Raw genomic sequence first — 22,540 nt, 5'->3', positions numbered from 1 at the left:
GCGGCTCCCGAGCCGCATGCGGCTCTTTGCCTGGTTTCATGCGGCTCTTACGTTCATATCGAAGTTTGTGTTTGTGTTTTTTTTTTTTTCTTCTTTTAAAATCTTTTTATTGATTTTGCAAATACTTTAGACAGAGAGGTAGGCCAGGATTACCCGTCCAAAAAATTGGGATATACAGAATAGTACATTCAGTTGTAAGTCTCTTGGAGTAGTGTTTGTGTTTTTTTTAATGTGCGTGTTCGCTTCGCTTGAGTTCAATACGGTATTTTCGTCAAATGCGCATGTGCGTGAGATGAAAATACCGCAAAGTTTCCCAGTAGGGGCAAGATCATTTGAGTAAACAATTTGTGTCCAGTTCGCTCTCAAAATGACAGGAAAAAAATGCACAGCAAAACGAAAATATGAAGATGAACACAGGACGTTTTTAACAGAGTGGGAGAGTTTATATTTTTTTGTTGAACGTAATGGCAAGCCATTCTGCCTTATATGTCAGGCGTCATTAGCGCATTTCAAAGCTTCAAATCTTCAGCGCCACTACAGCTCACTCCATGCTAACATCGACCAGGAATTTCCAAAAGGGACTGAACTTCGCAAGCACAAGTTGGTCACTTTGAAAAGTCAGGCAGAAAAGCAGATACAGTTTTTCCAAAAATTTACGAAGCACTCAGAGACCGTAACGCTTGCATCGTATCAACTGGCTTGGAACATTGCACGGGCTAAAAAGCCATACAATGAAGGGGAGTTCGTTTAAAAAAAATGCCTTGATATTGTGACATTAAAAGACAGAACCCGTGGCATAGATGTGAAAGAAACAATGATGGCTGCATTTGCGAAAGCAAATCTGCCCACACCGAAACTAACTGCAATAGCCACGGATGGAGCGCCAGCCATGATCGGATCTGTGAACGAGTCTGTGTTTTCTACCCTGAAACACGTGAAATCAAAGCATCGATCTGTTCTGACTGACACCCATGTGAAAGAATTGCTTCGAGTGGCAACAACGGAATACAAGCCAGATTTGAAGAGGATTGTTCAAGGCAAGGAATGCCAGAAGTCCCACTAAGCAACATGCATAGTAAAAGAAAAACGCTATTGTAAATTACTATATTTTTGTTTGTGGACTTGGTTGAACTGAGAGTTTGTGTGTGTGAGACAGTGCACACAATGTTCATTGTTGAAAATGACTGGCCTGTGGTCTTAGTACTGTAGGAGTCAATTTCTGTCATTATCATGTTGGTGTGTGACATTTACAATAAATCTGGCTGAGCAGAGGTCTGTGTGTGTGTGTGTGTGTGTGTGTGTGTGTGTGTGTGTGTGTGTGTGTGTGTGTGTGTGTGTGTGTGTGTGTGTGTGTGTGTGTGTGTGTGTGTGTGTGTGTGTGTGTGTGTGTGTGTGTGAGGAAGGGATGGGGTGATGTTCATGTGTGCCCATGTGTATGATGTGGCTCTTTGCGGTAGCACAGTAAAAAATGTGGCTCTTGGTCTCTGACTGGTTGGCCACCCCTGCAATAGGAGAAGATGATGGATGGCTGCTGCTTGGTGGTCCTCTGTATGACGACTACACTCATCTTAACATGTTGAACTGGTGATGAAATATCTTACCTTATTCATGTTGATGTATGTTGCAACATATGAACTTGTTGCATTCTTTTTAATAAATGTAACAAATGTATGTTTTGTTCTGTACATTCGCGTAATTGCATGAAATCACTCATGTCAGCGATGTTGTGACACAAAACCACAAACACACCACAGGCTTGTTCTTAAATAGTTTAATTTAAAAACTGTAATTAAGAAAACACATCAGTAATGATGGACTTCAAAAGCTTGTTATGTATATATTTGAACTTGTATGTACAGATTATATACCAAATATAACTTTCCATTTTGTATATTATGTTCTTAATCGTGATCCTGCAGTAATCTTTCATTCTGTCTTCATCTTGACACGTTTTTCTTCTCATCCCAGCCGCAAATGCTTCATATTTCAAATGAAAAAACAAAGACATTTTACTGAATTATGAGGTGTAATCTTCACAGGTAAGATGGAACGGTGTCTAATGTCTTACCTCTAGTTCCTCGCCATCTTTAAACTTGCGTGATCTTACTCCTTCGGTTTAATGGGAACTTCTGTTTTGATCAGTGATGTTATATCTGTGAATGAAGAGTCAGTTACTGGTCTCGACAGACTTCTGGTCAGCTACAGAACACCACGCTGTGAAGCAGTAGCTGGATCTGTTTGTAAAAATAATCGCATTTTCAAATGCAAATATTGAACACAGACCACCTACCCTCAAAGTCAACGAAGATGATGAGGTCATCATTCTTGAGGTAATTGCGCCGCCTGAGGTCAAAGTGCTTGACAAAATTCCTCCAGCCCAATGATTCACCTCTGAAGCAATTACAGGAGAGATCAAACTTCCCCACCATGGTGGGATTGTCCCAAAATAACTTTCCATCTGACGCTACAAGAAATAAAACAGAATCACCATGTTATTGCCTTGAAACACAGTATGCACATGTGAGTTGCAGACAGGTCTATGAAACTGGATAATGTTTCATTTTGAGCCAATAAATCGTATCCAAAGGCCCCATTTAGTTTTTAGCTGTACAACAACTATCAGTAGAGCTTGTTGGGACAAATAAAACTGGTCCAGTGGTCAGATTTTTGTTCATTTGTTTGAACAGTGTTATCTCATCGTTATTTGCTGGAGCTAGCCTTCCTGTAGGAATGCTGCTTGATATCACACCAAAGCGGGTAATGCCCCATCAAGTCCATGAGAGGGCAGTGTGTCTGTGTCACGTTTCTGAGTGCATCAGTGCGTTCAACCTGCCAAGTACAGAAACATGCAGTGCACTACAAGTATCAGGATGATGCACTCAAAACGGTCCAAAAAAGAAGTGTGAAACTCTGGACACTTTTCACCCTAAACGGTCGCCATCTTGGCTATGTAGAGGAAGGGGCGGGGCCACCGGTTTAAAGAATTTTCAAATTAAAACTTCTGAGGAAGCAGCAGCTGTTCCTGAACACCTCACAAAAGTGTTTACTTTTCACTACAGCTGCTGGACAGAAGAATTAGTGTGTTTTTTGAGTGTGTTAAATAAAACCACGAACCACATTGATTTATGGGTAAAGTAATTAAAGCTGCAGATATTTTGGTGGGTGATGTGTTCACATGCTGAGGTTATTTCCAGTCAGTGCAGAACGGCAGTGTGCGATTTGAAACAACACCACCGTCAAAACTCCTGCACTACACAATTAGGTGTCCTTTTGTATAGGAGCACTATTTATCAGTGTACTTTGGGAAGTATGTCATTTGGAACACAGCACAAGACTACATTTCTTTAAAGAAATCCAAATTGCCTTCTCTCTGACGCTAACCCTGGTGTCCTGGGTGAAAGATTGCATCTTATGCCACCAGATCACACCCCCAATCTCCCTGCAAGAACTTTAGTGCCTTTCTACTTCCTCTAATGACCTCCTGTACATGCTGTTCGTCACATGACCTCCGTTACATAACCTCTCTTGTGTGATGTGGTTTACTTTTAAATCCGAGGCAATGAAACCGTCACGAAGACACACTGCCCTCTACGAACGATAGGCGTGTTACACACTTTGCCGTACTTGTGGGCTGGACAATAAGGAGCACTTACTCAGCCTCATGTCAGTGGTAAGACTGCGAGCGGTGGACATCCTGAGCTTAATGTCTGGGTCTTGGTCCATCACCACCAAGGTGGCCTGCCTGTTTACAGCTGGCCACTGCAACACTCCATCATTCTCCCCACTGGCCAGGTAGATGTACAGCCCGGTGTAGTTCCCTGTGTAATCAGTGTATCTCGACAACGGATTGATGCGGACGCCGTAACCGTAGCCTTCAGGGCTGTAGAAACGAGGGCTGTCGATAACTGTATTGACGTCTGCCGTTTCCATTATCTTGGAGAAGTTCTGGATCCTCCACACGGCATTGGGGCAACGCGTCTCGGTCAGGCTAATGTCGTCGATGGAGATGCCTCCAGCAGACGTGGACAGGTTACTGCACACGGCTTGGAAAACATAACGGAATTTCACTCCTACTTCCATCGGCACATGGGCGATCTTCCACGTGTGGTCAGAATCCGCTGGGTAACAAGGAAACAGAAAAAAAGACATCTCTATGAACCTTGTGTGGCAATATTCTTTGTGTGTTAATTAGTGCGCCACAGGGACTGAAAGGGCATAAGAAGAGCTGATTTGATTGGCCACAATTAATATCATATTATCAGATTGGAAAGTGACACATTTTCTAGTCATTATTCCTGCACCACAGATGCACCTCATGCGCTCCCAGCAACAGAACTTAAGACCTGCGTTTGAACTGCGCCTAGATTCACAAAAATATATCTCTGCCTGCGTATGAAAGAAGGTACAAACTGTCCAACTTTATCTTTGAGGATGTACACCAAAAATAACTTGATTTGAATATCACATTTACCCTACCAAGCAGCTAAACAAATATTCAGATTCATATTTGCCTTGATACAAATCTTTGTGTTGAGAAATTTACTGGGAATGTTGCCGCACAGCTCCCAGTACAGTAGCTGCTGTGAAATATGTATAAAACATGCCCACTGAAAACGTAAGTATCTATGGTATATAATATATATATAATATATATGGTATAAAATACCATAGAATGTGTGTATTTTCTTCATTCTGCGAACGGTGCCTGTGCCATCATCTGTCTTGACCCATATGACGAGCCTGTCCTTGGGGCTTCCAGTCATTTTGAAGAAGAACTGCAGACACTGACGCTTCCTCTTGGGGTAGAGGGTTCGGGATTCAAGCACAGCTGACTCCTGGGGCTTCCCGGTCATGGTGTTGAAGTGCATGAAGTGTCCAGCATCTAGAAAACCAAACAAAGCAACACAAGCTTTGACAACACGCAACTTATTTTGGGGAAATTTCTTTTACGCCATCTGAACTGACAATAAACAGTGAATGGAATTTTGTTCCCCTCAGACCTCTGCATCTTCCCAGGAGTGTGTGATCCTCTGAACCCACGCTGCTCTCGGTGTGGACCCAGTCAGCATCATCAGTGGAGGCCTGGATCATCCCGCAGACGCTAGCGTACTCAAAGGCACACTGATCCAGCAGAGTGAGTGGGCCAGCTGCGGTGGAAGAGGGTAAAGATTCTGAGGTAGCTATATCAGACTTTTACACACATTGAACCCCACTTCTTAATTTCCGTCTCATAATATTGTTTGTAGTAGCTTTCAGTTTCTTAAGAAACGGGTCCAATGATCACCACCAAAGGGTCACTATGACAACATGTACGTACAGCAGTTGTACATGCGGTTAAGCCTGAGGGTGTCCATCTTGCTGAAGTCGAGGTACTGGCCGATGATGTTGTAGAACTCTGGGATTTTGGTGGTGATGGTGGGAATGGATTCGTTCTTATTAAAGGAGAAAGGCCTGTAATGCATGACAGACTCGTAGTCGTACGCAGTGTTTTGATCAGTGATGTAGTCGTCATTGTATTTGTTGAAGTTATGTTGAAGTCCTGCAGGGAATTTTTACATTTTTTTAGTTACTTGTGCAAACAAAGAGGGCATAATAAAAATTTAAAAAAAAAAAAACATCCTGTAGGTTGTCTGCGTTTCAGTATTTATATAGACAACAGTATCATACATTGCATAACAACTTGTGATAAAAAAAAAATTTTTAACAGCACTTGAATGACAAAAGGAAGAAATTGAAGGACCATAATGTTCCTATATGTACCTGGTGTAACCTGGTCCAGCCAGATGTTGACATAGTCATCCCTGTCTGTGCGGGACTGTTCGTGGTAAAATCCCAGAGCGTGGAGCAGCTCATGCTCTATGACTGCCTTGTGGTCACAGCCGCTCCCCAAAGACAGGATCTGACCGGTCTGTTGGTCGCCAACGCTGGAGAAGCACCTATTACAGTGGAAGGAGTTCATTTGAATTGTGACACAAAAACTAACATTTAAAATGGACGCTCTGTTTTTTTGTTTCAAACTTGAGGCCGCAACACTGCAAAGCAAACTATCTGGGGTTTTTTTTTCCCCAAAATTGACTTGGCTCCTCCAGGGCAACTAAAGACATCACTCTGCTATTTTCAAGTAGTACTGAATAGCACTTGCTATGAGAAACAAAGTTATCTTGAAGTGTAAAAATATTGGTGGACTGGCCCTTTCAAGGTACATCTAAAGTTAACAACTGACACAAAGATAACCTGACCTTCTTTGTGCACAGGTGATAGTACAATAATTAGAGTAGAGAATGGAATATTAATCCCAACTAAAGGTAGAACTGTGTTGTTAAATAAATTGAAAGTCAGACTTTTTTTTTAAGTTGTCAGCGAAGAAATATAAGTTTTTAACTTACAAATTAAGCTTTACTTTGTCAGATGGTTTGACCTTGAATGCACCGTTCAAGGTAAATACAATGAAAAAGAGTCAAGGTGAATTTACTTCCAGTTGATACTGTAAATGAAAAACCTTTTCTGCAGCAGCTACTGACGACATATTTTGCAAATGAAGTAAAAAGAAGTGCGAACGCGACGGCCGTACCCTCCTCTCTTCTCAAACTTGATGAAGGTCTTCTCTCCCTCATAAGGCTTGAAGTCGATACAGGACTTCAGCCGATACATTTCAAAAGCCTGGTGGACGCAGCCTTTGGCATTCAGATCTGAGCGGTGAAGGAAACAGTCACAACAGAGGAAAGCATGTTTTTTTTTTTCATCCAGATGGTGAAAGGAGGCACAAACTGCTTCTAACTGAGCCACACATGACATTTTACATATTTTACAGTCAGCACAGTGTACAGAGTGCACGGAAGAGTAAAGAAACGTACCCAAATCGTCCCCCAGAATGTAAGGGATTGGAAATTTCCATCTGTATCTCTTGTCAATCATAGCATTCCTTCCTTCCTACAGCACAAAAGAGGTGTTTAAAACGTACCGGTAACGCTTCACTTAAGGGTGAATGAATTATCAAGAATTCCTGCATGACTTGTGCATTTCTTCATGCATTGATACCTCATGAAATCATCACTTCCAAACTCTGCAGCACAGAAGCACATCATGCAATCATCCCTGACGAAGCATTAGGCCGTGCTGACTTTAGTAGTGGAGAACCATTTGATCTTTATTATCCAATGTGGGTAAAACTGCAGTAATTCATGTGAGTACAAATGTTTTTCAATTATTACGATATCTGAGTTATTATGTTTGCGTCTTAACATGCAAGTAAATGGACAGACCCAAAAATCGGCCTGCAATTTTTAGCAAAGAATTAATTACGATCATGCTTCATGAATCATCATCATTGATGATGTACCTGTCTGTTTCAATTATTGTGCTGTTCATGCAAGAGATAATAAAATGAAAGACGTTGAACTTGCGCGACTCACTGATGATTCATGAGGTAAAACTGCATGAAGTAAGGCATGAATTCAATATTATTCATGTACCAATACATTAAAGTGCTCAAACAAACTGTGGCCGTAAACCTCATCAATGTTAATAAAAACACACATGATATGTGAAATCTATATTGCAGTCAATTATCTCAAGAGGAGGACCAACAGCCACATAAAACTGCCAATAAAACAATCAATTAGACGTGATTCAACAGGAGAATTTTTTTTATCCCGTCAACAACTTACGGGAATTAAAATGTCCCCCTCGAAGAGGTTGGCTTCTGAACCTGCAGCACAAGTAAAAACAACTCGCATTGAAATGTCGTCATCATCATCAATAAATATCCAACGTGTTACATATTATTTGAGTCCATACAGCATCACAGTATGTTGATTCTCACCCTTGTTGAGAAGAGGGTTCTCATCTTCTCCGTTCTCATATACCTCTGAAACACACACGGACATGATTACAAGTCTCTCCACATCTCTCACAACTTTTAAACCTTTGGAAGATCATTTCTGTGACTTACCATGTACTCCAGGGGAGACTGGTATCTGTGCAGAAGACAAGCGTGAGTCACCGTTCAGTTAACGGTAATCATGCTCACTCACTATGAATGATAAATTCATACTTACAGCGTGCGAAGTGGCCAGAACCACCAGTCCAAACAATAACAACACTCTCTCCATCATGGTGCCGAGTGTCACCCGGCACATGTTGCTGCTTCGGTTTAAATGTTTAGCTGACAGGATACGACCTTTAGAACTGGATGAGGTTCATAACGGCTATAAAGAGTAACTGCAGGACTTTGACTCCGAATTGTTACTGATTGGTGGTTGTCTTTAACATGTGCTTCAAGGCTGCAGCGGCATGCTCTTTTAGATACTATCTGTTTCTGTCATCTGGCTATAACTTGATTATAACATCTGATAAGAGCCATCAATACAAGAAGGCCAAAGGCTGATTTCATATGTAATTAATTCCCTTTAAAATGGAGGCTCTCATAAAGTAACTGAAAACGTGTAGTGTGACTTAAATAAAAGTATTGCTTCTCACTTCTATTTTGTTAGATTGATGCAGGTGAAGGAGCCTAAAACATTTTCTTACATACCAAATCTCATATCTGTTGTTGACAGTTGTAATATTTTCTGTGAATCCTGATTAAGTTATATTGCCTCGTATTGACGGTATTGCTCACATACTTTATTTTTATATGCAATTAGATGTATTCATTTGTTTAATATTTCATTTGATTGACATCATGTTTTTTTCATTACACATTGGAGTTTTAAATAGTAGAAGAAGGTCCATTCCACCAGCTGAGTGGTCTGTTTTTTTCATACTGTGAACGGGGGAATGAAAACCAACTTGTTTTTACCAGTAATCAACTTCCACCACTAGATGGCAACAAATACCCGCTTTCTGTAAACCTGCACCTGATGTGCCAACACAAACTCACACACGGAAAAACATACATACATACAGGCGAAGTGGACACCATACCAGGCAGTGGTGTAACGTAACACTGTAACAATCGTTCGTTACAGTTAAGTATTTTGGAAGTAATTTTACTTTACTTTTTCTATTTCTGTCAACTTTTACTTTTACTCCAATAAATGTCCTTAATAAAATAAATTATTTTACTCCAATACATTTTCCCTAAGCTTTTTAGTGTCATACTTCAAAATACATTTGACGGCCTAATGATACACACTGCACAGAAGCAGGGCTGTTGAGTTGTTGACATGAGTCACAGCATCAACTGAACAACAATCATCTTAATTTACACTTGTAGCTGCTGTGGTCCAAGTTTATAAGAGTTTTAAAAATTGGACTGCTTGCTTTTTTCTCTCTCTTTTTTTTTTTTTAAATAACAGCATTTACTTTTACTTTATATAGCCTACTTGGGTGCATTCATATTGATATTTAAGTACGGTAAAAATCAGATTCTTTTAAGTGACTTTGACTTTTACCAAAGTTATTTTCTGGTTAAGCATCGGGCAGTTTTACTTTAGTGTGCCTATCAGGTACTTCATACACTACTGCTTCCAGCCGTTTCATTATTTCATGATTGTGGATGAATATTTTGGAAAGAACCCATATTTAACGTAACGTAACCGGCTCCTTGTCGTGGACTCCTCCTCTCGCTCCTACCCCCCCCCCCCAAAAGAGGGCTTTGCGATGGGTCGAAATCATATTTACTTTTAACGAGACATGCAGTTTTGGAACATTTAAATAAGACAAATAAAGATAGTATATGTGTAGAGAGGGAGGTATATACCCATCACATCGAAGAACCGGCTGAGCTACGACCAGCGCAGCATTTCGTGAGGAACCTGAAAGACGCACATGTTACATATTGTGACGTAATACGACCTTCGAGGCTGAGTCGACAGAATTCGGTTCGGCAGAGCTGAAAAGAAGAGAGCGGTACTTCCAGAGAGATTAAGAGTCGTCAACGGTACATTCATAATGACACAGGCAGGTGAAGGTTCGTGCAGTCTCAGCCGTTTTGATGTTATCCTGTCAGTGTCGTTAGCCGGTAAGCTAGCACAGGCTATTTAGTCTAATTTCTGCTAAAGCTAAACTAGCATGCTTAATGAGGACAAAATCATTGACCCAGTTAGTTTAACAAAAGTTAAGTATCGATGCGATCGTTTCCTGTACCGTCCGTATTTAGGCGATATTGAAAATTGTATCGATAGTGCATACCGATATCCAGGACGAGGTGGCCGAGTGGTTAAGGCGATGGACTGCTAATCCATTGTGCTCTGCACGCGTGGGTTCGAATCCCATCCTCGTCGATAACTTTATTTGCTTTTTTTTTTGTTAGGCTTTATTAAACAGCACTATAGGTTGAATGTTTACAAAATTACAATATTTTACTTTCGCTTTTTGATATTGTGCAAACACCTATGTGGCTCTGTCACACAAGACATGCCTGTACATTCATTATTGTTGTATTCATTTCCTTACTCATAAGAATAATTATTTTTAAGTTGATAATCACCATCATCATCAATCTGTACCAATATTTCAGTTCTTTTCTGTGTCTTTATTTCTCTTTTACAGTAGTCGAGGCACAGAAAAGTGATCAGCTAGTTAGGACTTTGTGAGGATACTTTAGGGCTTTGTTAAGACTTTGTTAGGATATGTCAGGACTTCGTTAGGATATGTTAGGAATTGTTTCTGCTAATCCATTGTGCTCTGCACGCGTGGGTTCGAATCCCATCCTCGTCGATAACTTTATTTGCTTCTTTTTTTTTGTTAGGCTTATTAAACAGCACTATAGGTTGAATGTTTACAAAATTACAATATTTTACTTTCGCTTTTTGATATTGTGCAAACATCTATGTGGCTCCGACACACAAGACATGCCTGTACATTCATTATTGTTGTATTCATTTCAGTTTTAAGGTACCACATACACAAAATTGTGACCTTGCAAAGAAGCTGTACAACAGTAGTGCCGTTGTGAAATCTTTTAGTTTGTAATTTTGTCTTCACATAGTTATATTGTAACATTGCCATGCCATACAAACAGCCCCGACCCTGCTACTTTTTATAGAAGCATACATTATTTCACAGTGCGTCATGGGGCTTTCACATTTTTTCGCTCTCCTTTTGTTTTGTTTTTTAGCTTTATTTCAAGTGATGTTGATCTGCCTCATAGCCTCTGTTGTGACGTCCTTCTTTCCTCTCCAGGTGTTTCTCACCGCAGCTCCCTGTGGGCTCAGAAGCGCAGCTTGAATCTCCGGTAGCTCCATAATGATTCCCATCCAGTCCGGGAGTGAGGTGGGTCATCTCTGCCTGTCCCTTCACGAGGTCACCTTCGCCCCTGTTACTCGTTGTCTGTGAGGATAATAGAGGAAATACAGAAAATGAAAAACAAGGAACTAACCATCCTTTGACACCTGCAAGTGTGCAGTTAAATTATTTAATTTGATCCTATTTATCCTTTGAAAAATCCCTCCAGTTGTAGGCGAACGTCTCTAAGATGATACAGCATAGTCTGCTTGTTGACATTACTCTTTTTCTTTAAGAATTTGAGTACATATTACCTTGTGATCACGATAATGTTGATCTATGGCGTACTGGTATTTGGCTGCATTGAGTCCAAGTGCACCAGCAAGTCGCGCTCCGAGGAAATCACAAGCTAGTTTTTGGAAAACAAAAGATTTAGAGACTCAAGTTAGACATCCGGCTAAAATCAGGCCCAGTTGACTTATTCTGTTTACTTGAATTAAATTCACTTGTCACACTACATACTGAGCAGTGAAATCCTCCCAACTAGAAGGGCCATGGCCTTGAATGAGAACCTAGTCTGGGAAGAACAAGAGACAAATACAACTCATGACATGACTGCTACTTGACATCCAACATGAGTTTGCTCACGGAGTCAGATTCCAAACCCTCTCTGCAGGTTCTTTGAAGGGACTTCTGTCTGACGACTGCTCCTCTTCTTCTTCCTCCTCCTCCTCCTCCTCACTGTCTTCCACCTCCAGAGTTTCACCGCTGGAGAAGTGGAGGATCTTCCTCTCTTTGGAGGAGGCAGGACCCCCGAACTCTGATTGGTGGATGTCTGCTAACGTCTGAACACATTTGAAATATGTTTACTTTTACTTCAACTCTCTTCCTCGAGAGACACATCATGTGTCTCCAAGCGCGTCGCTTTTTTCTTGGCTTTTTTGTTTCATGCCCTCCTCACCTCAAGGCCCCCAGAAAGTTGAAAAATGGTCCCAAACAGCTGTTGGAATTCAACTCACCGAAAACACAACCTGAACTAACAGCTCTGTTTGTCTTGCAATAATTATTACAACACTTACTTCCTGGTGTCTGTCGTTCATTCTCCAGCTGATGTGAGTCGTCTCTCTTTGTCACAGCAGTGAAGCTTCTTTTTCTTCTTTGTTTTTTTTTTTACATGTCACAGTTGTACTGTGTGTGAATCCACGCCGACTCTTGTTTCGTGGACAAAAAAACAACGACAGGACACAGGATCAGTCTTGAAACCTGAGACGTGAAAGACAGCAGTGCAAGCCTTACGACCTGCGATGTTGTCACTTTCGTTCTCGGGCAGGAGGGGTTGGACTCGTGCGGTGGTGCTGGTGTGTGGAATGTGGAAGCTTATTGACAATTGAAGCTGTATAAACCTCAAGTGGTTCCAGTATTTAACTTGCGTTTGACCTTTCGGTAGTGCAGTTTTTATGCATTGAAACCAAGTCGGTTGTTAAGTTGTTTCTTTTACGTAATTAGTTTTGCTTACACATGAGCATGGTGGCAGAATCAATAACTGAATCATTTCTGACTTTGCCTCCTACAACCGACACAGCAGCACTATTCTTCATTTTTTTGATGTTTGTGGGACACGCCTTTTAAACTCCACGTCTCCAACTTCAGGGTTGTTTCTTCTGCCTGACAAAGCTCCTCTTAAACTGACACAACAGCTCTCGCAGGCTGCGTTCATCCTTATGTGTGTAATTTGTGGACTGCTCCTTAAATATGTTTAAAAAAGGATAATGCTGATTATCTCTTAAATATCTACGACTCATCATTAATCATGTTGAGATATACAAACACAAGATGTGACAGAAGTGAGGGGGGTTTTTTTGGATGATTTAATACGTTTCACATGAAGGACACCATTGGAGGAGGAAAGAGCTACAAGAGTGCACATGGTAATGATGATGTCACACCCCGATGATCAACAGTTGCCTTAGCGTGTTATGAACTACATGTCAATCATTAGCGTCTCAAACTGCAAGGATGTTACATGTTAACCAACTGAATCCCTGCACAACTGAATATAAAGAGACGGTTCAATGTGCTTGAAAGAAATGAGCGAGTTTTTTTTTTTTTTTTTAACTCTTTGTGTTTAGTTTAGGTAAGCAAATATACATGTGGGTTAAATGAATACACATAAGCAGTATATTACAGTTTATACAAGTTTTCAGCAATTCATAGTTATGTTTCATTGGACTGGAGTTTTGTTTTGAAAGCGGGAGGGTGACGCAGCTCTTCATGGGCGAGGTAAAATAATTCCCAACTCAAAACAGTTACGCCCACGATCTGTGTATTTAAGGGAGGGACTTACGCTCAGTAGATGTGTAGTACATTATTTATGTCAACTTAAAAGTTTACGAGAGGAAGTGTTTTATGTATCTGTCTGATGTCTCAGCTGAAACATACCGATTAAAATCAACACCAATCAAAAACATGTGATTTGAGTTACATAGCACTTTAAACCCGTCTCAAGTGTTTTAAGTTGTCTGTTAATAGATAATTACAAAACAGCTGAAATAAATTAAGGACTACTATTATAAGGGATAATAACTGTAAATGCACAACCTTCATGTTAAAGAATGATTCCGTCCTCATCCGGTAATAAAACCTCCTTAAACGAACAAAGTAGAAAACAGCCACGTCATGTCAGGTACAAAAAAAGAACTACAGTACGTACGTCGTGTGATCGAAATGAACGAGTGATTGTAAACTTCTACAGCTACGACAAACCAGATTCACCAGCAGTAACACGTACAACGTTGTCTGTTCTGTCCACTGTGGATTTACATTTCTGTTAATCATAAATGTTTTTTATGAGGAATCTCAGGGAAAAAAACTCTTTTCTTCAAGACGCAATCAGAAACAAATAAAAAAAATACGTTAATAGTCGGTATACAGGCTGATTGTATGATTCTATGTACTGATAAATGTTTGTTATAAGTTGCAGCTTTTGATCATATTGGATGCTACTACTACATTTTTTTTTATAGAGCCGTATTTTACATGTAATATTCCAGTTGCGAGTATTGATTATCTATAATCAGGCCAAAGCACTCGAGGATCAGAAAGGATAAAAACCAGACACTTGTGTAAGGGGCCACGGCAAACAGGTTTACATTGCAGCCAAAGGCACCGTTGATAAAACCACATCACCCCGAAGGCATATTCGTCATCATATTCTGATTTAAAGTAAAACTTTAAGCTGATTACTAACCAGAACCTGAAAGAGTTCATGTGGCCTCATACTGTCATATTGAACTGGCTGTCAAACCCAAATACAATACACGTTTCAGCATAAATGTAAAACACCATGGATTAATATCGAGAAAAAAAATATATTTTTTTTTTTTTTTCTCCCTACGGAGGTTTACACGGGAAGGAGGATGGATGCCGTCATTATAAGCGATGGGAGTGAAGCGAGAGGCTGAAGAGGCAGTGAGTTTAGGAGATGGCGCAGCCCGTGTCCTTCTGGGGCTTCAGATCGGGCTCCTTCACCGGTTTCACCTCCTCGTCCTTGGGTTTAGCCTGGAAGTGAACAAACAATCACGCAATCAGGAAGAAATACAAAATCAGAAATCTCACAACTTTTAGTTACGTGTTTGCACAGTCATCCCTGTAGTACCTTGTCGTTTTTGGCACCCTTGGTCAGGTCGAAGGTGACGTACACTTCGGCAGTGCACAGCTCGCTGGGCGGCGGCAGCTCGAAGGAGATTGGCTCAGCCAGGCCGTAGCTCGCCTTCAGCTCCAGCTGGGGCGCCTCAGCTGGGACCTTGTGGAAGTATCTGAGGAATAATTCAAAAGTTTAAAAGAGGAACTTTGAAGCTCAAAGAGGTTTTACAATTTCACTCAAATATGTTCACGACTTAAGAATATATAGGATGTAAAGTCAAATGAAAAGGGTCAACACCATGAATTGTACAGAACATTTTCATCAGGTGAGAGCTCCAAGTCAGATTCACCAAACTATTAACAACATAAACTTGTCCAAAATCACTGTTTCAGTTTGACGAATTTTGCCTGTTCACAAGTTCATCATTAGAATAATCTAATAAGAATAATAAGAATAATAATAAATGACTCTTAAAATGACCACATAAAGCTCCCTCTTCTGCTTCAATTGTTTCTTTTACAAAAATGTTACTGAAGGAAAAAATAAGACTTTCACACTGCAAAGCAGGAAATGAGCTGAAAAAAAAGAAGTATAATCAGTAGTGCAAGGAGATGTGGTATAACTGGAAATCACATCAGAACAGTGCTGCACTGTGATAGAAGTTCATTTTGACATTTCTTAAAGAAAAGCTCTCCAAGACAAACAAGAGGCAGTCAAAGGTGTGAGATATTACATAACACAATAATATAACCTACAGTCAGTAATGTTACACTGTAAAAGAGAATGATACCTGAGAGACCATCACAAAGACCAAGTGGCCGATTTCTATCCCAAACGGTTTTAAAGTTATAATTCCAAAACATACTAATACAAATCTTGGCAAATATGATGCCGTTTATGTATATGCTTGAGAGTAAATCTATTTTAGTTTATTTCAGTATCTTAGGCAAAATCCATGTTCATTCACATTTAGCATAACTGTTTTTTGATTTCTGCTGATATTAATATTAATAATAATAATTAGTGTTTCTCTCCCGGTGAAGGCGGGCTTTCTGTAACAGGTCTGAACCGTGTAAAAAAACAAACCTTGTTTATGCATTTTTCAGCTGCGTTTCTGCATCGGTTATGAAATTCAAGCAACTCTGCACCTAACTGGTGGTGATGGGTTTAATCAGCTTTGCATTGTTTAAAAGTCCCCCAGAGTAGGTTTAAAGTGAGATATTTTCTTTGTGTTAGTTACTACTGTAAGTTAACCTGAACAAGTTGTGTGTGTCTGCTGTTGTTATTGTTATTATTGTAGTATGTTTTCAAATGAGCTTGAAGTGATTGTTAACTTTTGGGAAAATCAGATGACACAGCTGACTCTGATCCGACAACGTGACCGTCTTCTTTTAATATACTAAACACAAAATCTGCGTAAATGTACAATGATCAGTTCACAGTGAAAAATATGACCAAATATACATGTTATTATAGCTTTTTAATTTAAAAACACTATCAGCTGTCCTCAGTAAAGCCATCCAGCACTGTGCAAATTTTAAATACAGAAATGTTTCCACTAAAATATGACTGCGCCTGCCACTTAAAGACCACTAATGTGTACAGAATCTGTGTGTGTGTGTGTGTGTGTGTGTGTGTGTGTGTGTGTGTGTGTGTGTGTGTGTGTGTGTGTGTGTGTGTGTGTGTGTGTGTGTGTGTGTGTGTGTGCGCGCGTGTGCGTGTGCGTGTGCGCGGGCACGCATTTGGCTGCTCTGACTGACTCACATGAAGCCGTTTTCCCTCTGGCACTTCTCCAGTGTGTTTTTGATGAGGCCGCCCAACTTGAGGAAGAAGAGCTGCTCCGAGGGTTTGGCCGTGGTGCCCGGGCCTTTGGTCTGACGATACTCTTTACACAGCGCCTCAGCACGGGAGTAACCTACACGGAGAGACGTCTTCGTGTCAATGCATAAGGAAACCCGGAGAGCAGAGGAGCGTAAGCGAGCGCAAAGCTTCGCACTCTTCATTTCACGATGTGTTCACAAATACTGCAGTCACGCACAGGAAGCAAACGCACAGGAAACAATTGTGTGGGGACGCGCAGTGTTGATTGTGCCTCGACTACATGACACTGAACTTGAGTGAGCAGACAATTAATAAGTGCCGTAGTCGGCAGACAGAAACGCTCGGTGTGAAGTTTCGCTGGAGAATGCAGTTAACAGACAAATTAACGTGAACAAGACACACATTCATCAGAGGGCAAAAACAGGCTTCTGTGTGTGATGTGAACTTCAGCTGATTGACTTGTGGCAACACAATGACTGCATTAAAATCAACACGGGTAGAAATACACTCATACGGTCTGTGCTTTAAAACACATTAAACAAACGTCATGTCCAAGACGTAGATATACTCACACTTTTCTGCCTCCTGGAGGGATCTTATAGCCTCGCCACACTTGTCACTCGCCAGCAGCGTCTGTCCATGATAGCAGTACGCCTGCCAACAGAGTTAAATGGTGTCATTAGGAGCAGGATTTCTTTGTTTTGTTTCCGTCTTTGTAAAGAGAAGAGCTTTTCATCAAACGCAGCGCTGCAAACATGTGCAGGAACTTACATAAGCCATGTAAAAGTGCTGCTTCAGCTGAAGATACTTCCTCCACTTGCTGCTGCACTCCGGCTCCAAGGTGTTCAACGTGTGGTCTGGAGAGACAGAAAACACCTTCAATAACCCGTAGTCAAATGGGAATGGCTTTGGGACTATAGTTAGACCAATTTAGTGGTTGGACAATTTTACTGGCCTACCACAGATATATTGGTATCAACGTATATGTTGTTCCATATCAAAAATGTACAGGACATAAGGCAGAAAAAGAGGCTTGGGGGTATTTATGAAATTATTGTATTTGCATTTTTTATTTATAAGTTATAAATATAACATTCCGTTCATAGTTTCACAGCACTGACATAATTTTGGACAAGTAACTTTATCATAAGACTGTTAAATATCCAGCCTCCATTATATACTTTTGTGATATTTCAGCTGATTTGTAAGTATCAAAATGTTTTTACTCCCTTATGTCATTATTGATATCGGCATCGGCTCAAAATCTCCAGTTTCATTCGGACTCTAAAAAGAGCAAATTATTACCTAAATTGAACTTGTAATGTAACAAGTTTACAGTCATGCTAAAACCATGTGTAAAAATACTGACCAGCTTTTTGATAAAAGTTTGCCGTCTCAAATGCCAAAGCTGCAATGAGTGTGGCATTGTGCTTCAGTTCAATGGCTCTGGCAATTGTCACTGTAAAAGAGGCATAAAGACACAGAAAAGAACTGAAATATTGGTACAGATTGATGATGATGGTGATTATCAACTTAAAAATAATTATTCTTATGCGTAAGGAAATGAATACAACAATAATGAATGTACAGGCATGTCTTGTGTGTCAGAGCCACATAGATGTTTGCACAATATCAAAAAGCGAAAGTAAAATATTGTAATTTTGTAAACGTTCAACCTATAGTGCTGTTTAATAAGCCTAACAAAAAAAACAAAAAAGTTATCGACGAGGATGGGATTCGAACCCACGCGTGCAGAGCACAATGGATTAGCAGAAACAATTCCTAACATATCCTAACGAAGTCCTGACATATCCCAACAAAGTCTTAACAAAGCCCTAAAGTATCCTCACAAAGTCCTAACAAAGTCCTAACTAGCTGATCTGTTTCTAACAAAGATCGGTATGAGACTAGATAGGATGTTAGATTTGGACATCATAATATTGTGATATAGCATCGGTGTTGACTTTTCCTAGTAATAAAAGCTGCATTACAATAAGGTTATATCATTTTCTGAACTTACTAGATGGTTGCAGCTTTAATGAAAAAAAAAAAAAAAAAAACAGTACCAGACAGCAGTCTAACATTTATGTAAATTTCATATTATTCAAATATAACTCCAGTTTATATTTCCAGAGAAGTACAGCTACCTTCTTGTGCTTCTGCTTGACACTGGATGATGTAGGCGTCAATCACTCTTGGCTCCAGGTCTCTGCCCTTTTCAGCCGGGGTGATGAGGCGAGGGATGTGCACCTCCTGCCGAAACAAAAAGGCATATAAACACTTAATATGTCATAAATCTTTTCACTGTTTTACTCGTAACATGTAAGAAATGGTGGCGATCTGAACGAGGGTCGTGTCTTCCGAAGGGTTTGTGTTTTGTCCTAAATGTTTTAAGCAGAGTTGACTACACCGATTGGACAATTGTATCCGCTCTCTCTCTGGGTTTGACCAGCACCAGTGTGTTCAGTCTGGATGGGGGAACGAGACCAAGGGAGAAACCGTGATCGTCGTGGTCACTGTTTAAAGGAATTTGTCTGTACGTCTGCTTTACCTTGAGATTTTTGAATATTCCGGCAGCAGCCTTCAAGCTCCGGTGAACATCTTTTGCCTCCGCCTCCGTTACGCTATTAAATAGATAAAACGTGTGAGTCAGTGCGTCACGAATAGCTCAAAGTAACAAATGAATGTAGAGTTTTAAAACGAAGATGAATGTATGTCTGAATAATAATGAAAAAGAGGATGGAGATTATATGGTAAAAACAAAAATAACAAAAAAGGCACATACTTTTCCTTCCCTGCTAGTCTCGAGGCAAACTTGGTGTACCAGAGGGCGACGTTGAAGGCCATAGAGATCAGTTCAAAGATGGCATCCTGTTGGGCACTGGGAGGACAGCAAGGAGAGACAGTGGCAGGTCAGTGCTACCAAGATTGAAAATTGCCACCCACAAAAACACTGACTCTGCTGTCCGACTTTTACCAGGTAGTAACTGAACATAGTTCATGAGGTGTTTGGAACAGAGCTTATGGTCGGTGTGAAGACTGTCACGCTGGATATGACCCAACACCAGAGAGTGTATGTCTACGTTCACTTCTGCCATTCAATTTCAACAAAAAGTAAAACAGTTCATTCCTGTCTTGATGTATTTTTCCAGGTTAAAACTCTGGCCAGAGTTTCTCACTTCAGAATTCCTGAATCAAAGTTCAGAGACTGTTCCTGTTGCACTTGAACAGAGCGCAGGACCGTAATGTTCACGCAGCAGGCGGAAGGAGAAACTGTCACAAGTCGATTCCAAGTCGATCGACACCCGTACCGTAGTTTCACTGGTAGGTGCACATTTCAAAATGCACCATGGACTTGAGCAGACAGCGCACATTAAATATTGTATCAGACACATGAAATCGGCAACAGAGACTCGTGGAATGCTTCAGAAAGCCAACAGCAATAAATCAATGAGCCAAGGCAAGATGCTTTTAGTGGCATTTGAGTTTTGATAAATACAAAACGTCACGGTCCAAGACCAGAGAAAGTGCATCAGGTTAGGAACGCAGCCAGGTTTGGTTAAGACATTCACGGGGATTTGAACCGTGAATTCATCTTCGAGGTGTCAACAAATAGTTTAACACAGCAATGAGCTGAATGGTGGATTCTCCACCGCGACAACGCCCGACTCACAGGGTGTCGAAAACGATCGTATCGTATCCCCATCACCTCTTCTCAACACATTTGGCCACCTTCCCCGATAATTACATATAAAATTCCACGTTCACTCGCTGGTCTAGTTTCAGTTCCATGGTGAAATCACAAATGTGCACCTGTCAGTGCTCATAAAAACATGTGTAACACAGGCGCTGATGTTGATCAAGCAATGTAACTTGGAATACTTGCTCATAGCTTCCCTCCTGCGCTGCGTTTGTGGGACCAAAGACCGTCTGTGACCTTTTTTATCGCGCCTCGTAGGTTGTCGAGAGTGACGGTACATGTCGTGGTCTTTAAGCTCGTGCATCACTTCACCGTTCAAATATTACGTTGAATTTTTCCATAATGATGAGTGCTTCCACTGACTATGAGACTTAAAAGTATTCACTCTTTACTTTTACCTCGGTGTGTTTCCTTGTAAAGTGTCCGTCCACTTGAAGTTCTGGATGAACCTCATCTTGTTCTCCTGTGTGGTTCCATCCAGGGACACAATAAAGCCTATTGTATTATAAACCGATGGTTTGAAACAAGAGAAGCAGCTGGTTAGGTGCAAAGCAAAATAATAATAAAAAAAAAAAATGAATGCAATGTTAGAAGGCAAACAAAGAGAAACACAATTAACAATAATAAACTGTGTTCCACAAAGTGAAGATAGTTTTCTATTAAATGTTCAAACTATTTAAATCAGTATGTTTTGCAGTTAATTTGGTAAATCAACATGTTTTTAGACAATGACATGGCACAAATGAGACACATATTTGTATAATTAACTGGCTTCCAGCCCTTTAACATCAATTTTCCTCTTTAATTTTCCCCTTAATATTGGAAAATGGATCTTATTCCGCCATGTCAGTGTGTTTTTGTGCCCACTTGTCCCACCTGTGTACTCAAGTAATGAGCTATTTACACTGAGTGTTTTTATGGCTGCACTATTTCAGCAACTGGAAATAATACAGATGCCCTGTATATCACTTCATTAAAATTCAGCCTTACTCATCTGGTACATTGCAAAACTTCTGGATCGTCACTAGAACCGTAACCAAACGCCTTGTTTGAACAGCATGAGGTCTTACTGACTGAGCTACTACCAGGCAACTCTCTGTGTTTTGAGGTTGAGACGCTCAAAAGAGATGAAAAATTAACACATTTGCCAAAGATATGCGTAAATCGACCTTGCAGGAGGGAGAAATATGCATCCGTGGCATTTTTCATGATCTCGGGGTTGCAGGTGACGTCAGTGAACATCTCCAGCAGTCTCGCCCTGGTGGTCCGCAGGTCACTGAGTGGGTCAAGCAAAAGAGCAATCTATTGATCCTCTGTGTTACGCGGATCGTTACGCTCCTCGGGCTGCTTACAATCTAAACAACCCATCGTCAGTTTATCGTGCAGAGAGGTGACTGCGATCAAATGACAGTATGATGTATATCTCCTCGGGAGGAGGTGAGAAGGCTACACAAAGACAATGCGGACATACTTGCATATCTTGTTGGCGGCGGGGCTGCCGGCCACCCCGTAGAAATTAAAGGAGACCGGCGCTGTAGCCTTCAGGGGGTTTCTGTGAAACCAATGTGCCATCCTGTGGGTGAGGAGGACACACCTGGGGAGGGTGAACGATACACGCGTTACGCACCTGGGGCTGACATATACGACGTGTAGTTTACAGAGTGGATGACCTCCCACTTAATTAATTCATTTATACGTGTCACTTATCAAATAACCAAAATGAGCTAGCAAAAGTGTCATCACGGCTAGCGTCATTTCACCGACACTGTGGCTACGACTCGTCGTGTTAGCGCTCTTACGAGGCACTTGTTGTCCCGACCCAAACTCACGTTGCCAAACGGAAACCATATAAATCCTCTAACGTCACTTCGGGCAGCTATAAATGCTGATTAAATTCGTATTTGTTCTGTCGGTTGTAGACAGTAGTCCATTACGTAAGCTACGGTGAGCGACAGCTAACGGCTAACAGTAGCTACATCTACAAACGTAAACATGATTCATTTAAACAATGTGACAACTGCGTTTTTGTCATATTAAGCATATGAATTGTGATTGTTTCTAAGACAGTCGAGCTGTCCCTGGTTACCTGTCGGTGCGGCGGTGTAGATTTGAGGTTTGATAGTCCTTATGGAAAGTCTAAGGATGACAACAACTTACTTCCGGAAATAAACACGGCGCAGCAGCTGACCAATAGAAAAGCACGTTTC

The 22,540-nt window shown here is 40.8% G+C and overlaps 3 protein-coding genes and 1 non-coding gene across 4 annotated transcripts; 1 reads left to right on the top strand and 3 right to left on the bottom strand.

The window, feature by feature from the left end:
* Positions 1-1,756: 1,756 nt before the first annotated feature.
* On the bottom strand, positions 1,757-8,499 carry mep1a.1 (meprin A, alpha (PABA peptide hydrolase), tandem duplicate 1). The gene is made up of 14 exons (XM_069158742.1): positions 8,058-8,499; positions 7,952-7,976; positions 7,823-7,867; positions 7,668-7,708; positions 6,855-6,930; positions 6,572-6,689; positions 5,761-5,936; positions 5,318-5,539; positions 5,001-5,147; positions 4,667-4,882; positions 3,654-4,118; positions 2,291-2,464; positions 2,069-2,153; positions 1,757-1,977 (listed from the first exon to the last, which is right to left on the bottom strand). Exons 1-13 carry the CDS (start codon positions 8,136-8,138, stop codon positions 2,104-2,106), a joined length of 1,836 nt encoding a protein of 611 aa, XP_069014843.1. The 5' UTR covers positions 8,139-8,499; the 3' UTR covers positions 1,757-1,977; positions 2,069-2,103.
* A 1,645-nt stretch (positions 8,500-10,144) lies between these two features.
* Positions 10,145-10,226, top strand: trnas-gcu (transfer RNA serine (anticodon GCU)). The gene has a single exon. It is a non-coding gene; the product is annotated as a tRNA-Ser (tRNA).
* Positions 10,227-10,275: 49 nt separating this feature from the next.
* Positions 10,276-12,495, bottom strand: LOC138203677 (protein FAM177B). Its single transcript, XM_069158697.1, has 5 exons — positions 12,249-12,495; positions 11,835-12,014; positions 11,692-11,746; positions 11,484-11,578; positions 10,276-11,274 (listed from the first exon to the last, which is right to left on the bottom strand). The coding sequence occupies exons 1-5, from the start codon at positions 12,267-12,269 to the stop codon at positions 11,065-11,067; spliced, it is 561 nt and encodes a 186-aa protein (XP_069014798.1). The 5' UTR covers positions 12,270-12,495; the 3' UTR covers positions 10,276-11,064.
* A 603-nt stretch (positions 12,496-13,098) lies between these two features.
* brox (BRO1 domain and CAAX motif containing) lies at positions 13,099-22,509 on the bottom strand. Its single transcript, XM_069158696.1, has 13 exons — positions 22,420-22,509; positions 21,805-21,927; positions 21,503-21,609; positions 20,732-20,828; positions 19,419-19,514; positions 19,185-19,257; positions 18,781-18,886; positions 18,003-18,092; positions 17,405-17,490; positions 17,206-17,287; positions 16,577-16,727; positions 14,825-14,984; positions 13,099-14,727 (listed from the first exon to the last, which is right to left on the bottom strand). Exons 2-13 carry the CDS (start codon positions 21,903-21,905, stop codon positions 14,644-14,646), a joined length of 1,233 nt encoding a protein of 410 aa, XP_069014797.1. The 5' UTR covers positions 21,906-21,927; positions 22,420-22,509; the 3' UTR covers positions 13,099-14,643.
* Between the last annotated feature and the right edge of the window lie 31 nt (positions 22,510-22,540).

The sequence above is a fragment of the Embiotoca jacksoni genome, unplaced genomic scaffold (genome assembly GCF_022577435.1).
Source record: "Embiotoca jacksoni isolate LCO1_2020_lvr unplaced genomic scaffold, fEmbJac1.0.p SCAF_23, whole genome shotgun sequence".
Taxonomy (NCBI): Eukaryota; Metazoa; Chordata; class Actinopteri; family Embiotocidae; genus Embiotoca; species Embiotoca jacksoni.
Note: the sequence above shows the minus strand (reverse complement) of the source record. Positions and strands in the feature narration are given on the sequence as shown.

Excerpts from the sequence above, each read along its gene's own strand:
- mep1a.1 (XM_069158742.1), bottom strand. The coding sequence starts at position 8,138 with ATGTGCCGGGTGACACTCGGCACCATGATGGAGAGAGTGTTGTTATTG. Across the intron at positions 7,977-8,057 it reads TTCTGGCCACTTCGCACGCT|ATACCAGTCTCCCCTGGAGT; the intron begins GTAAGTATGAAT and ends TCTTCTGCACAG. Across the intron at positions 4,883-5,000 it reads ACTCCTGGGAAGATGCAGAG|ATGCTGGACACTTCATGCAC; the intron begins GTCTGAGGGGAA and ends TTGGTTTTCTAG.
- LOC138203677 (XM_069158697.1), bottom strand. The coding sequence starts at position 12,269 with ATGAACGACAGACACCAGGAA. Across the intron at positions 12,015-12,248 it reads TGAACGACAGACACCAGGAA|ACGTTAGCAGACATCCACCA; the intron begins GTAAGTGTTGTA and ends AAATGTGTTCAG. Across the intron at positions 11,579-11,691 it reads TGGGAGGATTTCACTGCTCA|CTTGTGATTTCCTCGGAGCG; the intron begins GTATGTAGTGTG and ends TCCAAAAACTAG.
- brox (XM_069158696.1), bottom strand. The coding sequence starts at position 21,905 with ATGGCACATTGGTTTCACAGAAACCCCCTGAAGGCTACAGCGCCGGTC. Across the intron at positions 19,515-20,731 it reads TTACAAGGAAACACACCGAG|TGCCCAACAGGATGCCATCT; the intron begins GTAAAAGTAAAG and ends CTGTCCTCCCAG. Across the intron at positions 14,728-14,824 it reads AGGGTGCCAAAAACGACAAG|GCTAAACCCAAGGACGAGGA; the intron begins GTACTACAGGGA and ends GTTCACTTCCAG.